This window comes from Tamandua tetradactyla, chromosome 11, assembly GCF_023851605.1.
Source record: "Tamandua tetradactyla isolate mTamTet1 chromosome 11, mTamTet1.pri, whole genome shotgun sequence".
NCBI classification, from domain to species: domain Eukaryota; kingdom Metazoa; phylum Chordata; class Mammalia; order Pilosa; family Myrmecophagidae; genus Tamandua; species Tamandua tetradactyla.
Genome location: NC_135337.1, coordinates 91,736,725 through 91,754,348, shown reverse-complemented (window position 1 = coordinate 91,754,348; position 17,624 = coordinate 91,736,725). Strand labels below are relative to the sequence as shown.

Below are 17,624 nucleotides of genomic sequence, written 5' to 3'. Positions count from 1 at the left end.
CCTCTTTATTGAGGTCCCCCCTTCCCCAAGAAAATCCTCCCTTCTCACCTTCTCTCCTTTCTCCCCTTGCAGGCCCCGGTTGCCAGAGGTGCCCTGGGGAATACGAAAGCACTCAGCAGCTTCCTAGCTTAAGAAACTCTAGTGCCCTGCTCCAAACCAGCCAGGACAGTCCCAAGAGGATGCTGGGTTGGAGCGGGGCTGGGGATAGCCACGGAGGAAATGACCTTTCCCCCAAGCAAGAGGATGTGGTGTGCAAAAGCTGCCTCCCAGCCCCCCTTCCCACTGGCCGCCTCCCCAGGCCATTTGCGCGGGGGTGTGCAGGGAAGGCCAAATTTCCGAGCAATTGATTCCCATCTCCCAGGGACACCGAGTCCACAGTTCCTTCTGGCAGTAGAAGGAGGATGAACATCTTGTTGTAAAGGCAAAGGAATTTTCCCCATCCGTGCAGAGGCTACAGAATGACTCTGCTCTTGGCAATTCCACGGCCCTGTGCTTGGCTACTGCGTGACTGCTCAGTGCAAGCCTAGTTTCTACTCATACCAAATTCCCGGCTTGGGCAGCAAAACCGCACTTGGCAACTACAAGACTGAGCTCAGCTGCTACAGTGGAATTGTACTTGGATACCACGTAACTCTGTGTTTTGGAAAATAGCATGTGTGTATCCAGCCACAGTGTGATTTGCTTAATTACAATGTAACCGAGCTTGGCTACAGTTGTTCTTTGGTCTTGGATAGAATGTAAATGGACTTGGCAACAACATAGATCAAAACTGTATGTATGTATGTTTAACCACAATGGAACTCTGAAGTCTGACCCACAGTAGGACTGTGGCCAGCTAAGGTATAGCTACTTGCCTTCCTTGTGTAACTAAGCTTGCCTACAATGCAAAAAATGTAAAGCATCTGTCTGGTTTTGGCTACCACCAAATTCTGTTCTTATGCCACAGGGATCCTCCAATGAACTCAGGTACAATACAGACGCGAACTCCAACATCCCTACACTTGGTAGACAACACAACTCTATCTAGCTGCAGGGTAGGTAGCCCTTGGATTATCCCAGCACCCTGTACTTGTAGGATGTGTGCCCTGCATCTCCACTTGACTGAAATGTCCTAACTTAGACTATGATGAAGTTTGCATGCTGAGAGTGAGATTGTGTTTGGCTTAGAATGCAGGTGGGCTTCACTGTTCTCAACCCAAGGTGACCACTTGTAACTTCATTGCAATGCGGACCTCTGGCTGCTGAGCTCCAAAGTAATACACCTAACTCTGCATATTGTAGCTCAGACCCAAGACACATTCCAGCTACCCTTTTCCCGGCCGACTGAGTCCTCTCTCAACACACCCAGAAGTGTCTGACGGAGCTTGTTTCCAAAGTCCGTGCTGATGAATCCCACCTCCACCACCTGAGGATGTCACAGATCACCTACCTTCACTCCGCGAGGTCCAGGATAGCCCGAAGGCCCAGCTGACCCTGGTGGACCCTGAGATGGAGAAGAGGTCAGCGCCTGTGGTCTCCTACCCTCCAGGTTCTAGGTGCCCCTCGCGGCTCTCCCCTTATTACCCCCGGCCCTGCTGCCTCACTCTCATCGCCACCCCGGATGCTCCTTGGGTTCCTCACTCACCTGGGCCCCTTTCTCTCCCATGGGGCCCTCATGGCCTGGGTGACCCTGGGGAAGAAACATTCTAAGTTGTCATGGACCAAGAGTTGTCATCCAAATCCCCATGCCATCCCTTCTCCTTTTCCTGACCCCCATGCCCAGTTCTCACCGGAGGACCATCCGCTCCTACGAGGCCTGGAATTCCTGGGTTTCCAAGTGGGCCCTGAAAAGAGATGAGCAGTATGCGTGTGGAGTGGGGGGTGGCACAGAGGGTCTCAGGGCCCCAGAACGCCACCAGGAGCAGCCCTACTCAGACATGCAGCTCCCTCAAGGTTAGAGAACAGGAAGATCCCACTAGCTGGGATACTGGTGCCCAGCTCAGCCCAGATTTGCTGTGTGACCTCGGTCAAGCCCCCTCCCCTCTCTGAGCCTCAGAAATTCTCTGCCTCTGAGAAGGTTGAGAGAAGGGATTTAAAACAGGATGAGAGGGATGTTGGGATAGGGGGTTTCCTAGCCACACTCCTTCCTTTAGAAGCGTCTTCTACCCCAGCTTCAACGGAAGCTGCACGACTGAACACCTCCCCCACTTTGTCTTGCAAACAAGCCATAGGTCAAGAGGCGGGCACCCGGCCCGGCTAAGCCAGGCAGATTCTCGCCTGGGATTTTGAAGTAAGAAATACAGAAACCAGAATCAGATGGATCTAGTCAAAGAAACTACGAGGTCATGGGGAGCTGGGGTCTGAAATGGTCAAAAGGCAATCCAGGATCATGCAAAAAGAGAAGCTGGGGTGAGAACAATGTAAGATTGGTGCAGAGAGAAATGTCTGCTAGGGGCAATGGAGACAGAAGAGCAGAGAAACAAAGATGGCGCCCTCGGGACCCGAAGAAAGGGCTTTCCTGTCCCACAGGCCCAGGTACTACTTTCCATGACAGGCTTCTGTGGGATTCCCTGTATCCTGACAGATATCTCCTTATGTGCAAAAGCCTTGGTTCCTTTCTGTTGCTTGCAACCACCTCTTCCCCAACAATGAGACTTTGTAACTCTGTGCTAGTTTAGTGACTGTCACAGTTTATCAGAAGCCTCAGGGTGAGCAGAAAGGACCCCCAGTGGAAAGCTCTTCCCAGAGACAGAGCTGAAAGGACAGAGATGCAGAGATGCTTGTTGTCCTGTCACTCACCTTCTCCCCAGGAATGCCAATGAGTCCCTGGGGACCAGGGAGTCCCTGGAGGTATAAAAGAGAGAGTCAGGGAAGGCATGAAAGGGGACAGAGAGCCCCAAGGCGGAGGAGGTCAGAGATGGCCTGAGGCCTGACCCCCCCCCCCCCCCCGCCCCTCTCCTTTCTGGGAAAGACTACAAACCTGGGACCCAGGATTTCCCTGCTGCCCTGGAGGGCCTGGCTCTCCTGGAGGACCCTGGGGAGAAAGTGGGGGTTCAGTGAAGCTGGACAGGATCATGGAACTGAGAGGTCAGTAAAGCCGAAATGGGGTGAATTGGGAGTGGATGGGACACGGGCAGGCACGGGGAAGCAGAGGGATCAGAGAAGGGTCATGGGGTCAGAAGGAGTCAAGGGTCAGAGGTAGGATACATACCACATTTCCTTTGGGCCCGGGAGCACCGTCAATTCCAACTACACCCTGAGGGGAGAGAGAGAGTGAGTCAGGATGGAGAGACAAGCAGCGGCCGGAGTCTGGGTGCAGATGGAGAAGTGAGAGGGCAGAGAATCCAGGCCACAGAAATGGACATGCAGAGGACAAGGCAGGCATATGCTCACCGGGCGTCCTGGGGGGCCGGGGGAGCCCCTGGGGCCAATCAGTCCTCGGGGGCCCTGCAAGGAAGTGGGGATATTACACCCGCCTCCGATCTGGGCCCTGTTCGGGACCCTAAGCGTCTTGGCTTCCTCCCACGTTGGGTTCCAGGTGTCCCTGATACTCACCGCCTCGCCAGCTTGGCCTGTGGGCCCCGGGGGCCCCGCTGCTCCCTGCAGGAAAGCATTATCAGATGGAGAGGGGGAGGTACAGCCCTCAGAGAACCGTCTTCCCTCATCTCAGAGTCCAAACGCGAGGTCGGGTCCAGGACACTGAGCACAAGTGATGTCATTCGGGTCCCCAACCCCAATTCGGGCCCATCACCTCCAGTCTTGCCTCTAATTCACGGAGAGCCCTGAGCCCTCAAACTGGATTTCTGGGCCCCTTTGGGGTCTCCTGGCCCTGCAGGACAGACCTTCACCCCTATTCCAGACACGCTCTGCGCTCCACCCCCGACCCCTCTACTCCTCTCTGACCCTCATTCCGGTTTCCTCATCTCCAAACCATCCCCTAACTCTCTCCAGAACCCACCTTCTCGCCGTCCTCTCCTGAGGGCCCAGGCTGCCCCACATGGCCAAAGTCGCCCTGGAATGGGGAACAGAGGGGAGCTCAGAGTAGAAATTAGCGGGTGGAGAGCAGCCGCCTCCCTCGCGCCCAGGAGAGGTGCCCAGGCAGGAACAGCGATGACACAGACCCAGTGACCGCGGGGCAGGGAGGGGAGGGGCTCCCACACTCACCCTTTGGCCCTTCTCACCAGGCAGCCCGGGCAGGCCGTCAAAGCCCCGCTCACCCTGCTCAAAGAGACGCCAGCTGAGCCCTGGCCTCCCCCACATCCCCCATCCAGACAACCCCACGTCCCCGGCCGGGGCCCCATGACCTACCTTGGGTCCCGTGTCCCCAGGGAGTCCCCGAGCGCCATCTGCTCCGGAGTGGCCCTACGGGAGAGGTGAACCCAGGGACCAGGAATCAACCTCCTGGAGCCCACAAAGCCAAGAACCCTGTCTTCCTCAAACATTCAATCCTCACACCTCAAATGCCAAAACAGAAGAATCAACCTCCCTTGTGTCCCTCCCCAAGACTGGGGACTCAGTGGCATTACAATCCGCATCCTCGCAATACCTCCTAACAGGAATGGAGCAGCTTCCTCACAGCAGGGCCAGGGCTGCTTTGTGCACCAATTTAACCTCCCGAATATATCTCAAATGCATCCATTATTCGTTTGTCCCTGTATTTTCTTTTCTATTTTTCTAGAGCAATACGGATAAATCATGCAAATGGTGCAGAGTTACCATATACCGACCCCTACAAACGCAGTGCTCCCTCCTTGCAGCATTTTGCATTGGTGTGTGTGCTGCTTTGAAAGGATGTATGTCCCCTAGAAAAGCCATGTTTTCATCTAAATCCCATTTCGTAAAGGCAGAATAATCCCTATTCAATCCTGTATGTTTGAAACTGTCATCAGATCATCTCCCTGGAGCTGGATGTAATCAAGAGTGGCTGTTAAGCTGGATTAGGCGACGACATGTCTCTACCCTTTTGGGTGGGTCTTGATTAGTTTCTGGAGTCCTATAAAAGAGGAAACATTTTGGAGAATAAGAGATTCAGACAGAGCAGAGAATGACATAGCCACGAGAAGCAGAGAGCCCACCAGCCAGCGACCTTTGGAGATGAAGAAGGAAAACGCCTCCCAGGGAGCTTCATGAAACAGGAAGCCAGGAGAAGAAGCTAGCAGATGACGCTGTGCTCACCATGTGCCCTACCAGATGAGAGAGGAACCCTGACCGTGTTCACCATGAGCCTTCTCACTAGAGAGAGAAACCCTGAACTTCATTGGCCTTCTGGAACCAACATCTTTCCTTGGATGCCTTAGATTGGACATTTCTACAGACTTGCAATTGGGACATTTTCTCGGTCTTAGAACTGTAAACTAGCTACTCATTAAATTCCCCTTTTTAAAATCCATTCCATTTCTGGCATATTGTATTCCAGCAGCTAGCAAACCAGAACAGTGTGGTACCTCTGTTACAATTGATGGATCAACATTACTATGATTATACTTAGTGTAGACCGTAGTTTGCATTAAATTTCACTCTCTGTATTATACAGTACTATGTCTGCTTTTAAATTCTGGTAACATATATAGAACCTAAAATTTCCCATTTTAATCGCTTTCAAATATACAACTCAGCAGTGTTACTCATACTTACAGTGTGCCACCCTCATCACCCTCCACTGCCAAAACTCCCCATCACGCCAGGCAGAAACTCCAACCAATTAAATATTAACCCCCCCACCCCCCACAGCCCCTGGTAACCTGCAGTCTAACTTCTGACTCCATGAATGCACACATTCTGCGTCTTTCATATAAGTGAGATCATACCATATTTGTCCTTTTATGCTTGGCTTATTTCACCAATATTCTTGATCCCCAGTGTTCTGGCTCTAATAATCCAATCCAAGTCACCAACATTTAAGAACTGCCATCTTCAGCCTCTGCCAATCACCCTGCAGTCGTTCCTCATTGTACTTATAATTATATCTGCAATTGTCTCACTTGTCACCTCCCCCGGCCCCAGCCCCTGCTCATGCTGCTCCTTCCACTTGGAAACCTCTTCTCTCTCCTAGTCACCTGCTTGTACTTCAGGTCTCAGTGCAAGCACCACCCCCTCTGGCAGGTTCTCCATGACGTTTGGACCTGACTAGAGCCCTGTGTCATCAACTCAAAGACTGGGGCTGCCACTCCGTCTTCAGTGCTCTCATTCCACCAATGACACGGGAGACCCCGGGGCACGGAGCTCATGTTGGGTGTTGAGGGATAGATAAGGGTGATCTGGGATTCTAGGGGTCACTCACCATCTTGCCCTCTCTGCCAGGGGGCCCAGGCGGGCCCTGACGGCCTCGAGGACCCTATAAGAGTGAGAAAAGGAAGAAGGAAGGAGAATAATGAGGACGAAGGATTTATCTAAAACCATTCCATAGAAAGAGCAAAAAACACAAGGGTATTCCCCCCCCCCTTTAGCATCCTCCCCAAGCAGCACCTTATCCATGGCCCCAGGGGAGAAACCCCTCCAATCCGATCCTGTTTCCACGCCCACCAATCTCACCTGTTGCCCCATTTCTCCCGCCTCTCCTTTCAGACCTGGATACCCTGGGAGGCCCTTAGAGGAAAGAGATGGGGAATGAAGATAGAGGCAGGTGGCCCCTCTCCACTGATGCACCCTCCCCCTTCGTGCAGCCTCCCTACTCACCACAGGGCCCGGACGTCCTGTGAGCCCCACGGGGCCAGGCGGGCCTTTCATGGAGAGCTGGAGGGACAAAGGTGGACAGAGGTTCAAGTCTCCCAGCAGACCTCCAAAGCCCCCACAAAGGCATCTCGCAAGACAAACATCACCCTGTTTCCTGGCCAGCCCTTTGTGACCCTGCCCTCCCTTTCATGCCCCCAGCTGTCCTCTCAGTCCCCGGTTAGTCCCCCCGATTATCCCCCCACTCACCTGAGCATGTTGCAGTACTGCCTGAGCCTGGGCCTGCTGGAAGGAGACTGGGGGTCCTTTGAGGGAGCTGCTTGCAAACTGGAACTGGGGAGCAAGTCACGGTGAGGGGATCCCCAAGGAGAGCCCACTCCTGGGTGGGGACCCAACCTGCAGGCTGTGCCACCCTAGCTCCTTCTTACCGGCATCATGATCACCGTGCCCGGCAAGCCTCGGACCCCGTCAATGCCAGGGATCCCTGGGAGGCCAGCAGGTCCCTGGGAGAGGAAGAGAGAGGCAAGGAGGAGACAGAGAGATGGAGGAGGGAGAGGAGGAAAGAGATAGAAGGATGGAGGTGGAGAGGTGGAAAGAGGGCACAGGGAGAGGAAGGGACAGAGAGATGGTGACAGCAAGACAGAGAGATGGAATGAGAGAGAGTCATAAAAAGTGGCAGAGAATGAAACATACAGACACGGATGGAGAGACAGAAATAAAGAGACAGACACAAAGACATAGGGGACAAGACAGAAATGAAAGACCCTCAGAGGCAGAGACAGACAGAAAGAGAAAAGCAGGGAATAGATTCCCCAGGACAGAAGAGGATCCAGAGGGAATTTGCAGATGGGGAAGGAGAGCAGTGGAAGAAATCAGCTCCAGTCCAAGCGGTGTGGCCAGCCCCTCAGACGTGCCTGCTCCCAACCTCAGTTCCACAACCTGAAACCTCACTCCCCAGATGGAGACACCCCAGGGGGAGTCTCTTACCGGTACTCCAGGGTCACCAGGGAATCCTGGGGGGCCAGGAGGGCCTGAGGGGCCAACCGTCCCCTGTTGGTGGCAGAGAAAGAAGAGGCCATGAAAGTACAAGCTTTGATCCAGGCTGGCATCCAACCCTGCACAGACCCTGACCCCATGTTAACTCCTCAGTCTCTACCCCGCTATTGAACCATCCCTGACCTCCAAATACCATACCAACTCACGTCAACCCCCAACTTACACCCTAACCCTAACTTGACTCCATCGTTGAGTCTCAAACATCCAATGACCTCCTAATGGTTGGTCAGCACACACCCCAACTTCCCATCCCAGGGGCACAAGCAAGGAAAGGGAAGACAGGAAGACAAAAATGCAGACATGACTCACTCGGAGTCCTGGAGCTCCTGGAGGTCCCTCAAACTGTTGTCCCTGAAAGGAGAGATGAGTGTGACCCCCCATTCTAGCCCAGACCTCTTACCACCCCCCTTCCAGCCCCAGGTACCCTCACCGCTTCAATCACTGCGGGTTCTCCCTTTTCTCCCTTCTGTCCAGCACCCTGGGGCAAAATGAATGGAGACAAAAGAGATGTGAGCCCAGCTGCCTGATTTTACACTGGTCTTCCCAACCCCCCTCCCCGGCCCCCATCAGGAGCCATCCTCAGAGCTGCCCCAGCCATTCTTTATTCAACTGATATGTATTCATCTTCTCAGCCTCAAGCATCAATCTAGCAATGGCTTGTCAAGGTGAAGGGCGTGAACTGTAGAGCATGGCCTCTGGGTCCTAATTGTAAATCTGTCACTCAATAGCTGAGTAACGTTTGGCAACTTCCTCACTCCACTCTTCTGACCTCACCTGTAAAGTCAGTAGGTGAATGACAATGACATTTATCCCACATGAAGATGGATGAGTTGAAATGATGCTTGGCCCAGAGTGAGCACTCAGGGTAGGTTAGTAAGGATTAATTCCCTTCTCCCTTGTCCAACAGGAAGGCTAGAACCTGGGCTTTTTCTCTGCATTATTTTCCTAGGGAGTATCACCCAATCTCATGGCTAAGGACACCATTGGTCTTCTGATGAGTCCCAGGTCTTTATCTCCAGCCTAGACCATGTCTCCTGAACTCCAGAATCTCCTAGCCAACTGCCCACTTGACATCTCCATTTGGCATATCCAAAGTGGGATCCAGGACACTCTCCATCTGCCCCTCTTTCAGGCTTCCCATCTTAATCAAGCTCCCATTATGCGTCTACCCACTTATCCTTGTATCTGTCTACACCGCTGACAACAAGTCCAAAATGAAGCATGGCCCACCTCTGCCCACCTCTCTCCATCCCCAAAGCCATCACCCTCCTTCACAGAGCCTTCTCTCTCCTAGACTACAGGCTTCCCTGCTGACCCTCTGGCTCCCCCTACGGTCCACATGCCACTCAGCAGCCAGACGGAGCTTCTAAGGCTCCACATCAGATCACATTCCATCACAAGTGATTTTCCATCACGCTTAGACTGAGAGCCAGACTCATCACCCTACACACACAGTCATGCAGTAGCACAGTGCCTATCACACTATAGGGGTTCATACATATTTTCCAGCTCTACTGGGGTGGTGGGAGACGGTCTAGGCAAGATAAGCAGAAGGCAAGAGAGAATGTGGCTCCCTTCCATTGTGCCAAACCCAACCATCCAGACTCACAGGAAAGATCTGAAACTGAGTCCTTGATGGATGCTCTGCTGCCCGGAAGATGGGGCCCATGGCGGGGTCACCTCCTTTCCCGTCCTCCTTGGCTGTATCATTCTCCAATAAATCCAGCTCAGTTCCACTGCCAGGGCCCACGTTTTCCTGAGGAGGACATTTAGAACAGACCAGTTTGCTCCTGTCCTCCTCATTCTCCAGCACACATCTCCTGGCTATCCCCTGTCGAGCCCCACCCACTTCCCACTGACCTCTAGGACGGGGACACTGTGGTCAATGATAACGGTGGTGGTGATGACCGAAGAGGAGTTGGAGGTCGGAGGCAGAGTTGGGGTTGGCACCTCTGTCTTGGGAATGTAAGCAGCAGTCTGGAGCAGGGAACAGAGGGAGTATCAAGGCTGAAGTCCAGAAGTCAGGCCAACCAAGATAAAAGGGAGGTAAAAGAGGAGGCAGGCCCTGCCCCAGTTTGAGACAGAGGACAGAAAAGGATTCCCAAGGAACATCAGAGGGGTGTAGGGTAGAGAACGGCCAGTGGAGGCAGAGGTGTGCTGGCTGGACAAGGCAGTCATCAGGAGAACCACTGTGATGGAGGAAAAGCAGGGCTGGGCCAGATCCCAGAGGCCTGGGAAGCAGAGTGGGACTCGTTCCAGAGCCCCGTGGTCAGGGTCAAGGTCCAGCACTCAGGGCCAGACTCCCAGAAGCCTATCCCACATGACCTCTCACAAGGCAGAGCTCAGTGATCAGCCAGCCAGGCCACAGCCAGAGAGGAAATGGAAAGCTCCTCCTGGTCTGGACAGCTGCAGAGACACTGGGTCAAGGCAGGAGAAGAGGGCAGTGGGAGCCCAGGTGAGGGGCTAGTGTTGAGGAATGGGCTGGAGAGGGGTAGGTGTCTCCTGGTGTCCACGCCCTGGGCCTGAAGTGATAACCTCTTTACCTCCACTGACGCTGAGAGCAGAGGTAATGCAACCAGTGACCCTCCCTCAACCAGAACCCTAATCAATGACCCCCACCAAGGACCCCAAAAGAGTGACACCACCAACTAATAATCCACTTCAATGATCACCACCCAATTATTCCTACAACCAGTGACTCACCGGTGACCTCCCAATTAAAGATCTCCAACCAATTACTCACCATCCAGTGACCCCCCCCAATCAATGATACCCTACATTAACACCCAACAATCGACCTCCAACTAATACTCCCCAACCGTGTTTTCCCAACCAATGACCCATTAGTGACTTCCCAACTAAAAACCCACCAGGGACTCGCAAATGAATGACCCCATCCCTGCCTCTATACAAGTCATTTTTCCAAGTGGTGACTCTAGTCAATGATGGCTACACGTGATGCTATTAGTGCCTCTAGCCAGTGATTCCCCACCAGTGACCCCTAACCAAGGATTCTCCCAAATAATAAACCCCATCAATGACTCCCAACCATTAACCCTAAACCAGAGACTCCAGTAACATCAGCAATGTTGATGTTACCATTGACCTCCAACAGTGACCCAACCTAGTAACTCCACAAACATTGACCTAATCAATAACCCCCTACAGCTATACCTATCAAGGAGGCCAAACAGTTTCCCCCAATCAATGGCTTCCCCAATGAACGACACAGTAATCACATCAATGACCCCAAACAGTGAGCCCCAAATGACGACACAGTAATCACTCATCATTCACCCCAGTAAATGATCCCCCTAAAGAGTGACCCCATTCAGAATCCCCTAACAATCCAGCACTCATCTAGGTGTTTTTCCCCTTCCTCCAGCCCCCCCAGTGCTGGAGATGAGGTGGGCAGAGATGGGGGAGCCCATGAGAAAGGACCAGCCCCCACATAGTCGACAGCAAGTCAAGAGAAGCCTGAAGTCAGGGACTGGGGAATAGAGGCAGGGACCGTGGACGAGGGGTCAGTGATTAGTGAGGACCAGAGATGAGAAGTCAGGTGATACAAAAGCAGAGGTGAAAAGTCACATCCCTTACCTGGTTCTCCAGGAGGTCAAGAGGTGGACCTGGGGTCACAGTTTCCTTATTCTTCTTCTTTCGGCCCTTTCCCTTACGACCTCGTCCTTTTTTCTTCCCCTTCCCCTTTCCCTTCCGTCGAGGGGAAGGGGTTTCTGGCTCACCCTGGGGTGCCTAGAAAGAGGGTCCCATCAGATCCAGAGCCCCTGCGCAGCATCCCATCCTCTCTGGGACAGTCCCAGCACTCAGGTTACCTGGGACCATGCTGGAGGGGGGGTGCACAGGAGTCCACTGGTCCTGTGCTTTGAGGTCCTGAGACCAAGTATCAAGGTCAACCGTGTGACCTGAGGGCCAGGGCCACTCAGTTGTGTGACGTGAGGTCAAGGGCCACGAATGCCTGGGGTCTGTTTGAGGTCACTTAGTCCTCATTTAGGGGTCAGACTTCACTCATTCCTAAAACCTGGGGCCAGGAAGCACTCAGCCAGCAACTTCGGGTCAAGAGGGGTGCAGCCCCTCACTCACCCCCACGGTTGGGGGCTCCGGGTCATCACAGCCAGGAAGGAACAGCTCACAGGCCTGGAAGGCAGCCTGAGGGTCTGGGGATATCAGCAGCTCCTGAATATCTCCCTGGAGGCAGGGCGGGGAAGAGGAGAACAGGCTGACTCCAAGCCCCCTTTCCTGGGTGCAACGCTGCCTGCCTCCTGGAACGGCGGCTCGGCGTTTCCCCACACAGAGCAGCGGGAGTGTAAGAAGGGGGCAAGGCAATCTCTCTACCTCTGGAACTGATAGAAGGAAAGAGCATTGGGTCATGCAAAGTCACCCTCACAAGCGACACCCCACAACATCTGTCACACCAGAGACACGTTCGCTCCTTCACTCTCAGGCACACGGCACCAAGGAAACTTCTAGGTATTGGGGATGAGGAGAGACGCAGGGTAGACACGCTCGCCGGCCTCGTGGAGGTGACACAGCACACTCACCCGCTCCGAACCCACCCAGCACACAACCACAGCGGCACACGCTTTGCCGGCACACAATAACGCAACGACAGTATGCATTACAAGCACGCAACCCCAAGCCCATCCTCTGCATTGACAGGCAAATTCCCCTGTTTCACCGTCACACGTCACAATCTTATCCTCCCACGACAGGCCACGTTTTGTGGCCCCACGGCCTCACAGCTGTAACTGCAATGAGGCTCACATCCTGGGGTTCCCTTCCCGGGGCTTCCTGGGACAAGGTTGAGGTTGGACATCTCCCTTTCCCAGTCTCTTCTCTTCTGAATCGGGCTGCGGGAAACACTCCCTCCCCCAACCCGGTCCTCTGCCTCAGTTTCCCCTATCGCTGAACCCATACCTCAAAAGTCTCCTCTCCAAGATCCTGGGTCCCCAGCACGGTCAGTCCAGCTGTGCTGATGAGCCGAGGCCCCTGGCCCGACACGGGGGGCTGGGGGTCACAGTCAGCCACCAGGGTCGCCATCCCACCTTCCACGCTGACCGCCACACGGTGCCACCTGCGGGGGGGGACAGCCTCAGTGGGGGGTGCTTCTCACCCCACCCCTTCTTGGACCCCCCCACCCTCCCGACACTCACCTGCCATCTGTGAAGTTGACCTGCTGGGGGAGGGGGCTAAAAGGCTCACCTAGGAGGCCCAGAGCTGGTCCCAGGGTCAACCCCAGCTGCCGCTCACCCTTCTCGTCGTAAACAGATAGGAGGACAGAGCGGCCGGCTGGCTGGCCCCGCACAGTGATCAGCACAGAGAAGTTCTCAGGGAAATGTCCATCTGGGTGGCCAGAGGGAAAGGGGGCAGCTCAGATGACCTGGCACTGCCCCCCGTCCCAGAATAACCCCCGGGGCCCTCCCGCCCTGACTCACCTGGAAAGAGCTCCGACGTGGGGACACCGAGCGTGCTGGCCTTGCCCATCCGGAATGCCCGGTCACCCTGCGGGGCCCTCTGGGGGCAGAAGCCAGGCCCCTCGGGGAGCCCTGCCTGGCCCCCCCGCATGCCGAGCGCCTTCAGCACATCCACAGGCTCTGCTGCCCAGAGAAGCAGGGTGGGGAGCCGGGGGGAGGCAGTTGGAGCAAGCCCAGGACTCCATGTCAGTGGCTCAAGTTTGGGGGGTTCAGCACTGCCCCCCATCCCCCCACCCCTGTCTTTGTGGTCCAGAGAAAAGGAGCCGGCCCAGGGCCAGCAGCTACCCCCCCTCACCCACCCAACAGCTGTTCCAGGCCCATCCGTCTGTTGACTTCTACTTCTCCTTCCCTTGCTTTTTGGTGAGAAAAAAAGCTGACCTAGTTCTGGGATGAATCAAAGCTTCCTGGCCGGAGCCCCAGAGCTGGACGGTCCTCTTCTCCCACTCCCCCGCACACGCTCTCTGGGGTTGCTTCCCGAGCCTGGAACCTCCATGCCAGGGGGCAACCCACACGGAGAGGAGGGGGTCCTCGTTGTCATCTCCAGCCCCCATGTGCCCCCGAGGGTCTCCGCCCTCCATCTACCATCACTCTGACCTCCTCCATCTGAAATTCTACCTGTGACTTCTGCCCTCTGACCTCCTCCCTCTGACCATCAGCTGGGAGCGTCTCCCTCGAACCACCCTGGCTACCACTTCCCTTGATTCCTTGCTCCAGAACTTCAAGCTGACCTCCATCAGAGCCTTCTGCTTTGGCCACCATGACCTCTGAACTCTTCCCTTTGACCCCTGCCACCTTGGATTTCCTCCCTCTGATTTTCCCCACTGACCTTCTCCCTCTGACCACGCCCACTGACTTCACCTTCCAGTCACCCCTCTTGCCATCCCCTCTGACCTCCTTTCCCTGTTTGATCCCAAACTCCTCCCTCCAACTTCCCCTTTGACCTCCTTCTTCTGTCCCCTCTCTGGTTGCCTCCTCTGACCTCCACCCTCTGCCTCTCCCAATCTCCTATGTCTGATTACCCTGTGACCTGTCCATGTGATGGCCCTCTCTGACCTCCTCCTTCCAACCACATCTCTCTCTGATACCCCCTGACCCCCTGCCTCTGACCCTCTCTCCTTCTCATCTCAGCAAAAGAAAAGGCGTGAGACTCATCTGACCCCACCAGATTCTAATCTAGGCCATCCCACCAGCCCAGCCCCAGGCAGCCAGGCCAGAGCTAAGTGGAACCACATGGCTTGGGCAGGAGTGGGCGGGGGCTTTCCCAGGGCCCAAATCCCCTACCCGATCTCCTGCCCTTTCCCCCCATCGCCTGCCCTGCTGACCCCCTGACCCAGCCTCTTGGCAGGAGCCAAATTCTGCAGAATCTGCTTGTGACCTCACCTCCCGGGGGTGGCTCTGCTGACATCACCACTGGGAGCTGGGGTAGGGGGCCAGACTTGGGAGAGCTAGGGGCTTGGATGAGGGACTCCCCCCACCATCCCAGCTCCTTCTGGGTCAGGACCCTCATTCTCCAGATTCACAGAGCCCTGTTTCAGCCTCAGCTCCTCTTTTGTCTCCAACTCTCCCTCTGCTCCTTCTCTCTCTTCTCCCCCTCCCCACCCTTTCTCTGTCCCACTTTCTGCATCAGTCTTTCCAAGTCTTTCTGTGTCCAACTCTAAATCAATCTCTCTCTCTTCTTCTTTCTCTCTTTCTTGTTCTCTTTCCCTCTCAGTCTCTCTATCTCTATCTCTTAGGTTCTCCCCTCTAGATAGATAGATAGATAGAAAGAAAGATAGATAGATAAATAGATTCAGATATAGATATCTACGTATGGATTTCTTTCCCTGTCTCCCTCTCCCTCCCTCTCTCTCTCTCTCTCTCTCTCTCTCTCTCTTTGGGTGTCTGTAGATTGCTCTCCCTGTCTGTCTCTTTCTCTAGCCCCCACCCTCAAGTCCCCGTTGTCTATTGGCCTGTTCTGTGGTCCGACTGTCATTGAGAGTATTTGGGTTACAGCCCCCCGGGACTGAGATCTGGACTCTCAGGCCCTGCTAACCACAAGGGTCACTCCCCTCGTGGAACAATCATCCCAGCTGCGCTGCAGGCTGAGGCCCAGTGGAGGGTGAGACTCATGCCCCCCACCCCACATGGCTCTCCCAGGCTCTCCTCCACTCACCCAGGCCCCAGCCTCTGTGCATCTAAAGGACTTTAAAAAGTCCTACCCAGCATCTAACCCAAATGCCTCCTGCTTCAATCTTGTGCCCCTTCTGTAATGACCTTTCAGAAACTGACCGCCCTTTCTTTGCACAGCTGGCTGCGTGACAAGAAGACACACAAGAGGCATTGAGTCCTGCCTGCAGGGCCGGGGGGGTGGGGGGCTGCCAGGGACCCAGGCTGCTTCCCCCACAGACTCTTCCCTGGTCTGGCCTGGACCCCCAGGGAGAATGGGGTGGGTTCCGGGATGTGAAGGAAGGTAAACAGTGATTAGGCTGGGACCTGGCTGGGATTCCCCCAGGTATGTGGGAAAGCATGGGCGCAGGTGTACACGTGTCATGGTGTGAGCAAGATTGCACTAAAGTGTGTGACTCCGAACGAACCAGGGAACAGCTGAGCCTGTGATGTGTTAACATGTCAATGCATGGAAGTATCTGATCCATGCTGGTGATATTAGGTGGGTCTGTTGGAAAGCGCAGTCATGTGACGTGTGAACTGGGGCCCCAGGCAGTGGGCTTGGGGTCGTGGACGGGCGGTGTGGTGAATCTGTGATTGCGGGCGGCAGAGACTTGCGATGGGGGAATGGTTCTGTGTGACCCAGCCAGCCAATGGGCGCTGGGTCGTGAAGTTGTACCGTTTGCATGTGTGCCAGGCGATGCCTGTTGAGAGAAAGTGTAGGAGGATGGCAAATCTATGACTGCGTACTGTGGCTGTGTGGGCGTGGGCACCAGGGTCCCTGGAGGGCTTTAATTCTTAATGGATGCCTGAGATTGCTCCACCACGTGGATATGTGAGCGTGGGAATGGGACATGGGACATTATAGGATTACCCATGTGGGCAGGCACCTCCCCTAGCCTCAAGAGAAAAGGAGAACCGGGCATGTGTGCGTGCGTGCGTGCTGGGGAGACGAGTTCATCTTGGCGAGGGACTCCCGGAATGCCCAACGCTGGGGCGACCCCCTACCCCGAGCCCAGCAGGGCGGGTCGCGACGCCCCGCCAGATGCGCGCAGCTGGGCGTGCCTCAGCGCTGACTCACCGGTCCCGCGGCCCCCGGGACCCCTAGGGGGCCCCTGAGAAACTCCTCGGGAAAAACACCCGGGCCTCGCGCAGCTGGGGGTGGGGAGGTGCGGGCTCCCACCCCCGCCCCCGCCCCCGCCCGTGCTCCGCCCCGCCCCGCCCCGCCCCGCCCTGGGGCCCCGCCCCGCCTCGCCCCTCACCGCAGCCCTCCCGGGGCCCTGTCCGTGGTGCTGATTCTGGCTCTGGGGAGCGCGGGGAGGGGGAGGGGAGGGGTCCCAGGTGGGGGGAAGGGATGGGCGCATGCCAACTTGGGGCAGAGGAGAGGAGAGGGCGAGGGGGGCTGGAACCAAGTAGGGAAATGCAAAGGGAACTCTGGACCCCCGAACAGCCCCCTCCCACTCTCGCCCCGACTCACGTCGCCCTCAGAGTGACAGGTAATTAGTTAGCACCCTCAAATCAACAATCTCAACCCTCAAAGGGTCACCCAGAACCACTGTCCCAACCACAACACACACACAGTTACTCCCCAAATCAGTCGCACACAGATGGTCACACCTGCACACCCACAACTCACACTCACCCTCTCAGGGATCTCACACACACACCCCCTCCTTATTCACCGTCACCTCTCACATCCAGACACGCACACGATTTCACTCCAAATGGCCACGCACGCATCGCTACACAAACACACACGCGTCTATCTATAAAGTGCCTCCATTTCCACGCACCTGCCGAGTGAAACACAGCTACACGTTTTCCTGTCCCCTCTCCACTCCCTCCCCCCAGCTGTCACACGCCCAAATCTCCCGGAGTCCCCCCCGCGCGCCGCGACCACACGCGCTCGCACACCGCAGCGCGCACGCCCCTTTGCCCGACTCCACCCGGTCTTTCGGGATCCCGCCGGATCCTGCACTCCCGGCCCGGTCCCCTCCCTCCCGGCTCACCGGCCTGCGTCCGGGGCAGAAGCTGCAGCGCCGCCAGCAGCAGGCAGAGGCCGGCGGGCGGCCGGCCTGGGCCCGGGCGGCCCCCCATTCCGGAGCGAGCCCCGCGCGGCGCGGGCTGGCGGACCGGGCGGCTGCGGAGCGCAGGGACTCCACGGGCTCCGTACAGTAGCTCGCGGCCGCCAGCGCCACTCGCGATCCGCGGGAGACTGCCCGAGACCCCGCCCCGGCCTCGCCCTACGCTCCAGCGCGGGGCCGGGCGGGGCCCGCTCCGGGGGGG

At 55.9% G+C, this 17,624-nt stretch overlaps 1 protein-coding gene across 1 annotated transcript in view; it reads right to left on the bottom strand.

Moving 5' to 3' along the window:
* Positions 1-13,353, bottom strand: part of COL5A3 (collagen type V alpha 3 chain) — a 34,773-nt gene extending 21,420 nt beyond the window's left edge. Inside the window, exons 1-27 of the mRNA XM_077121892.1 lie at positions 13,155-13,353; positions 12,873-13,062; positions 12,637-12,793; positions 11,803-11,907; positions 11,302-11,454; positions 9,565-9,681; positions 9,314-9,460; positions 8,135-8,182; positions 8,014-8,055; positions 7,636-7,698; positions 7,077-7,151; positions 6,898-6,981; positions 6,655-6,711; positions 6,511-6,564; positions 6,260-6,313; positions 4,288-4,341; positions 4,144-4,197; positions 3,938-3,991; positions 3,535-3,579; positions 3,373-3,426; positions 3,191-3,235; positions 2,960-3,013; positions 2,779-2,823; positions 1,770-1,823; positions 1,625-1,669; positions 1,430-1,483; positions 49-93 (exon numbers count right to left, since the gene is read on the bottom strand). Coding sequence (XP_076978007.1) covers positions 49-93; positions 1,430-1,483; positions 1,625-1,669; positions 1,770-1,823; positions 2,779-2,823; positions 2,960-3,013; positions 3,191-3,235; positions 3,373-3,426; positions 3,535-3,579; positions 3,938-3,991; positions 4,144-4,197; positions 4,288-4,341; positions 6,260-6,313; positions 6,511-6,564; positions 6,655-6,711; positions 6,898-6,981; positions 7,077-7,151; positions 7,636-7,698; positions 8,014-8,055; positions 8,135-8,182; positions 9,314-9,460; positions 9,565-9,681; positions 11,302-11,454; positions 11,803-11,907; positions 12,637-12,793; positions 12,873-13,062; positions 13,155-13,284 — 2,079 coding nt within the window. The 5' untranslated portion in view covers positions 13,285-13,353. The remainder of the gene's footprint in view (positions 1-48; positions 94-1,429; positions 1,484-1,624; positions 1,670-1,769; positions 1,824-2,778; positions 2,824-2,959; positions 3,014-3,190; positions 3,236-3,372; positions 3,427-3,534; positions 3,580-3,937; positions 3,992-4,143; positions 4,198-4,287; positions 4,342-6,259; positions 6,314-6,510; positions 6,565-6,654; positions 6,712-6,897; positions 6,982-7,076; positions 7,152-7,635; positions 7,699-8,013; positions 8,056-8,134; positions 8,183-9,313; positions 9,461-9,564; positions 9,682-11,301; positions 11,455-11,802; positions 11,908-12,636; positions 12,794-12,872; positions 13,063-13,154) is intronic.
* Between the last annotated feature and the right edge of the window lie 4,271 nt (positions 13,354-17,624).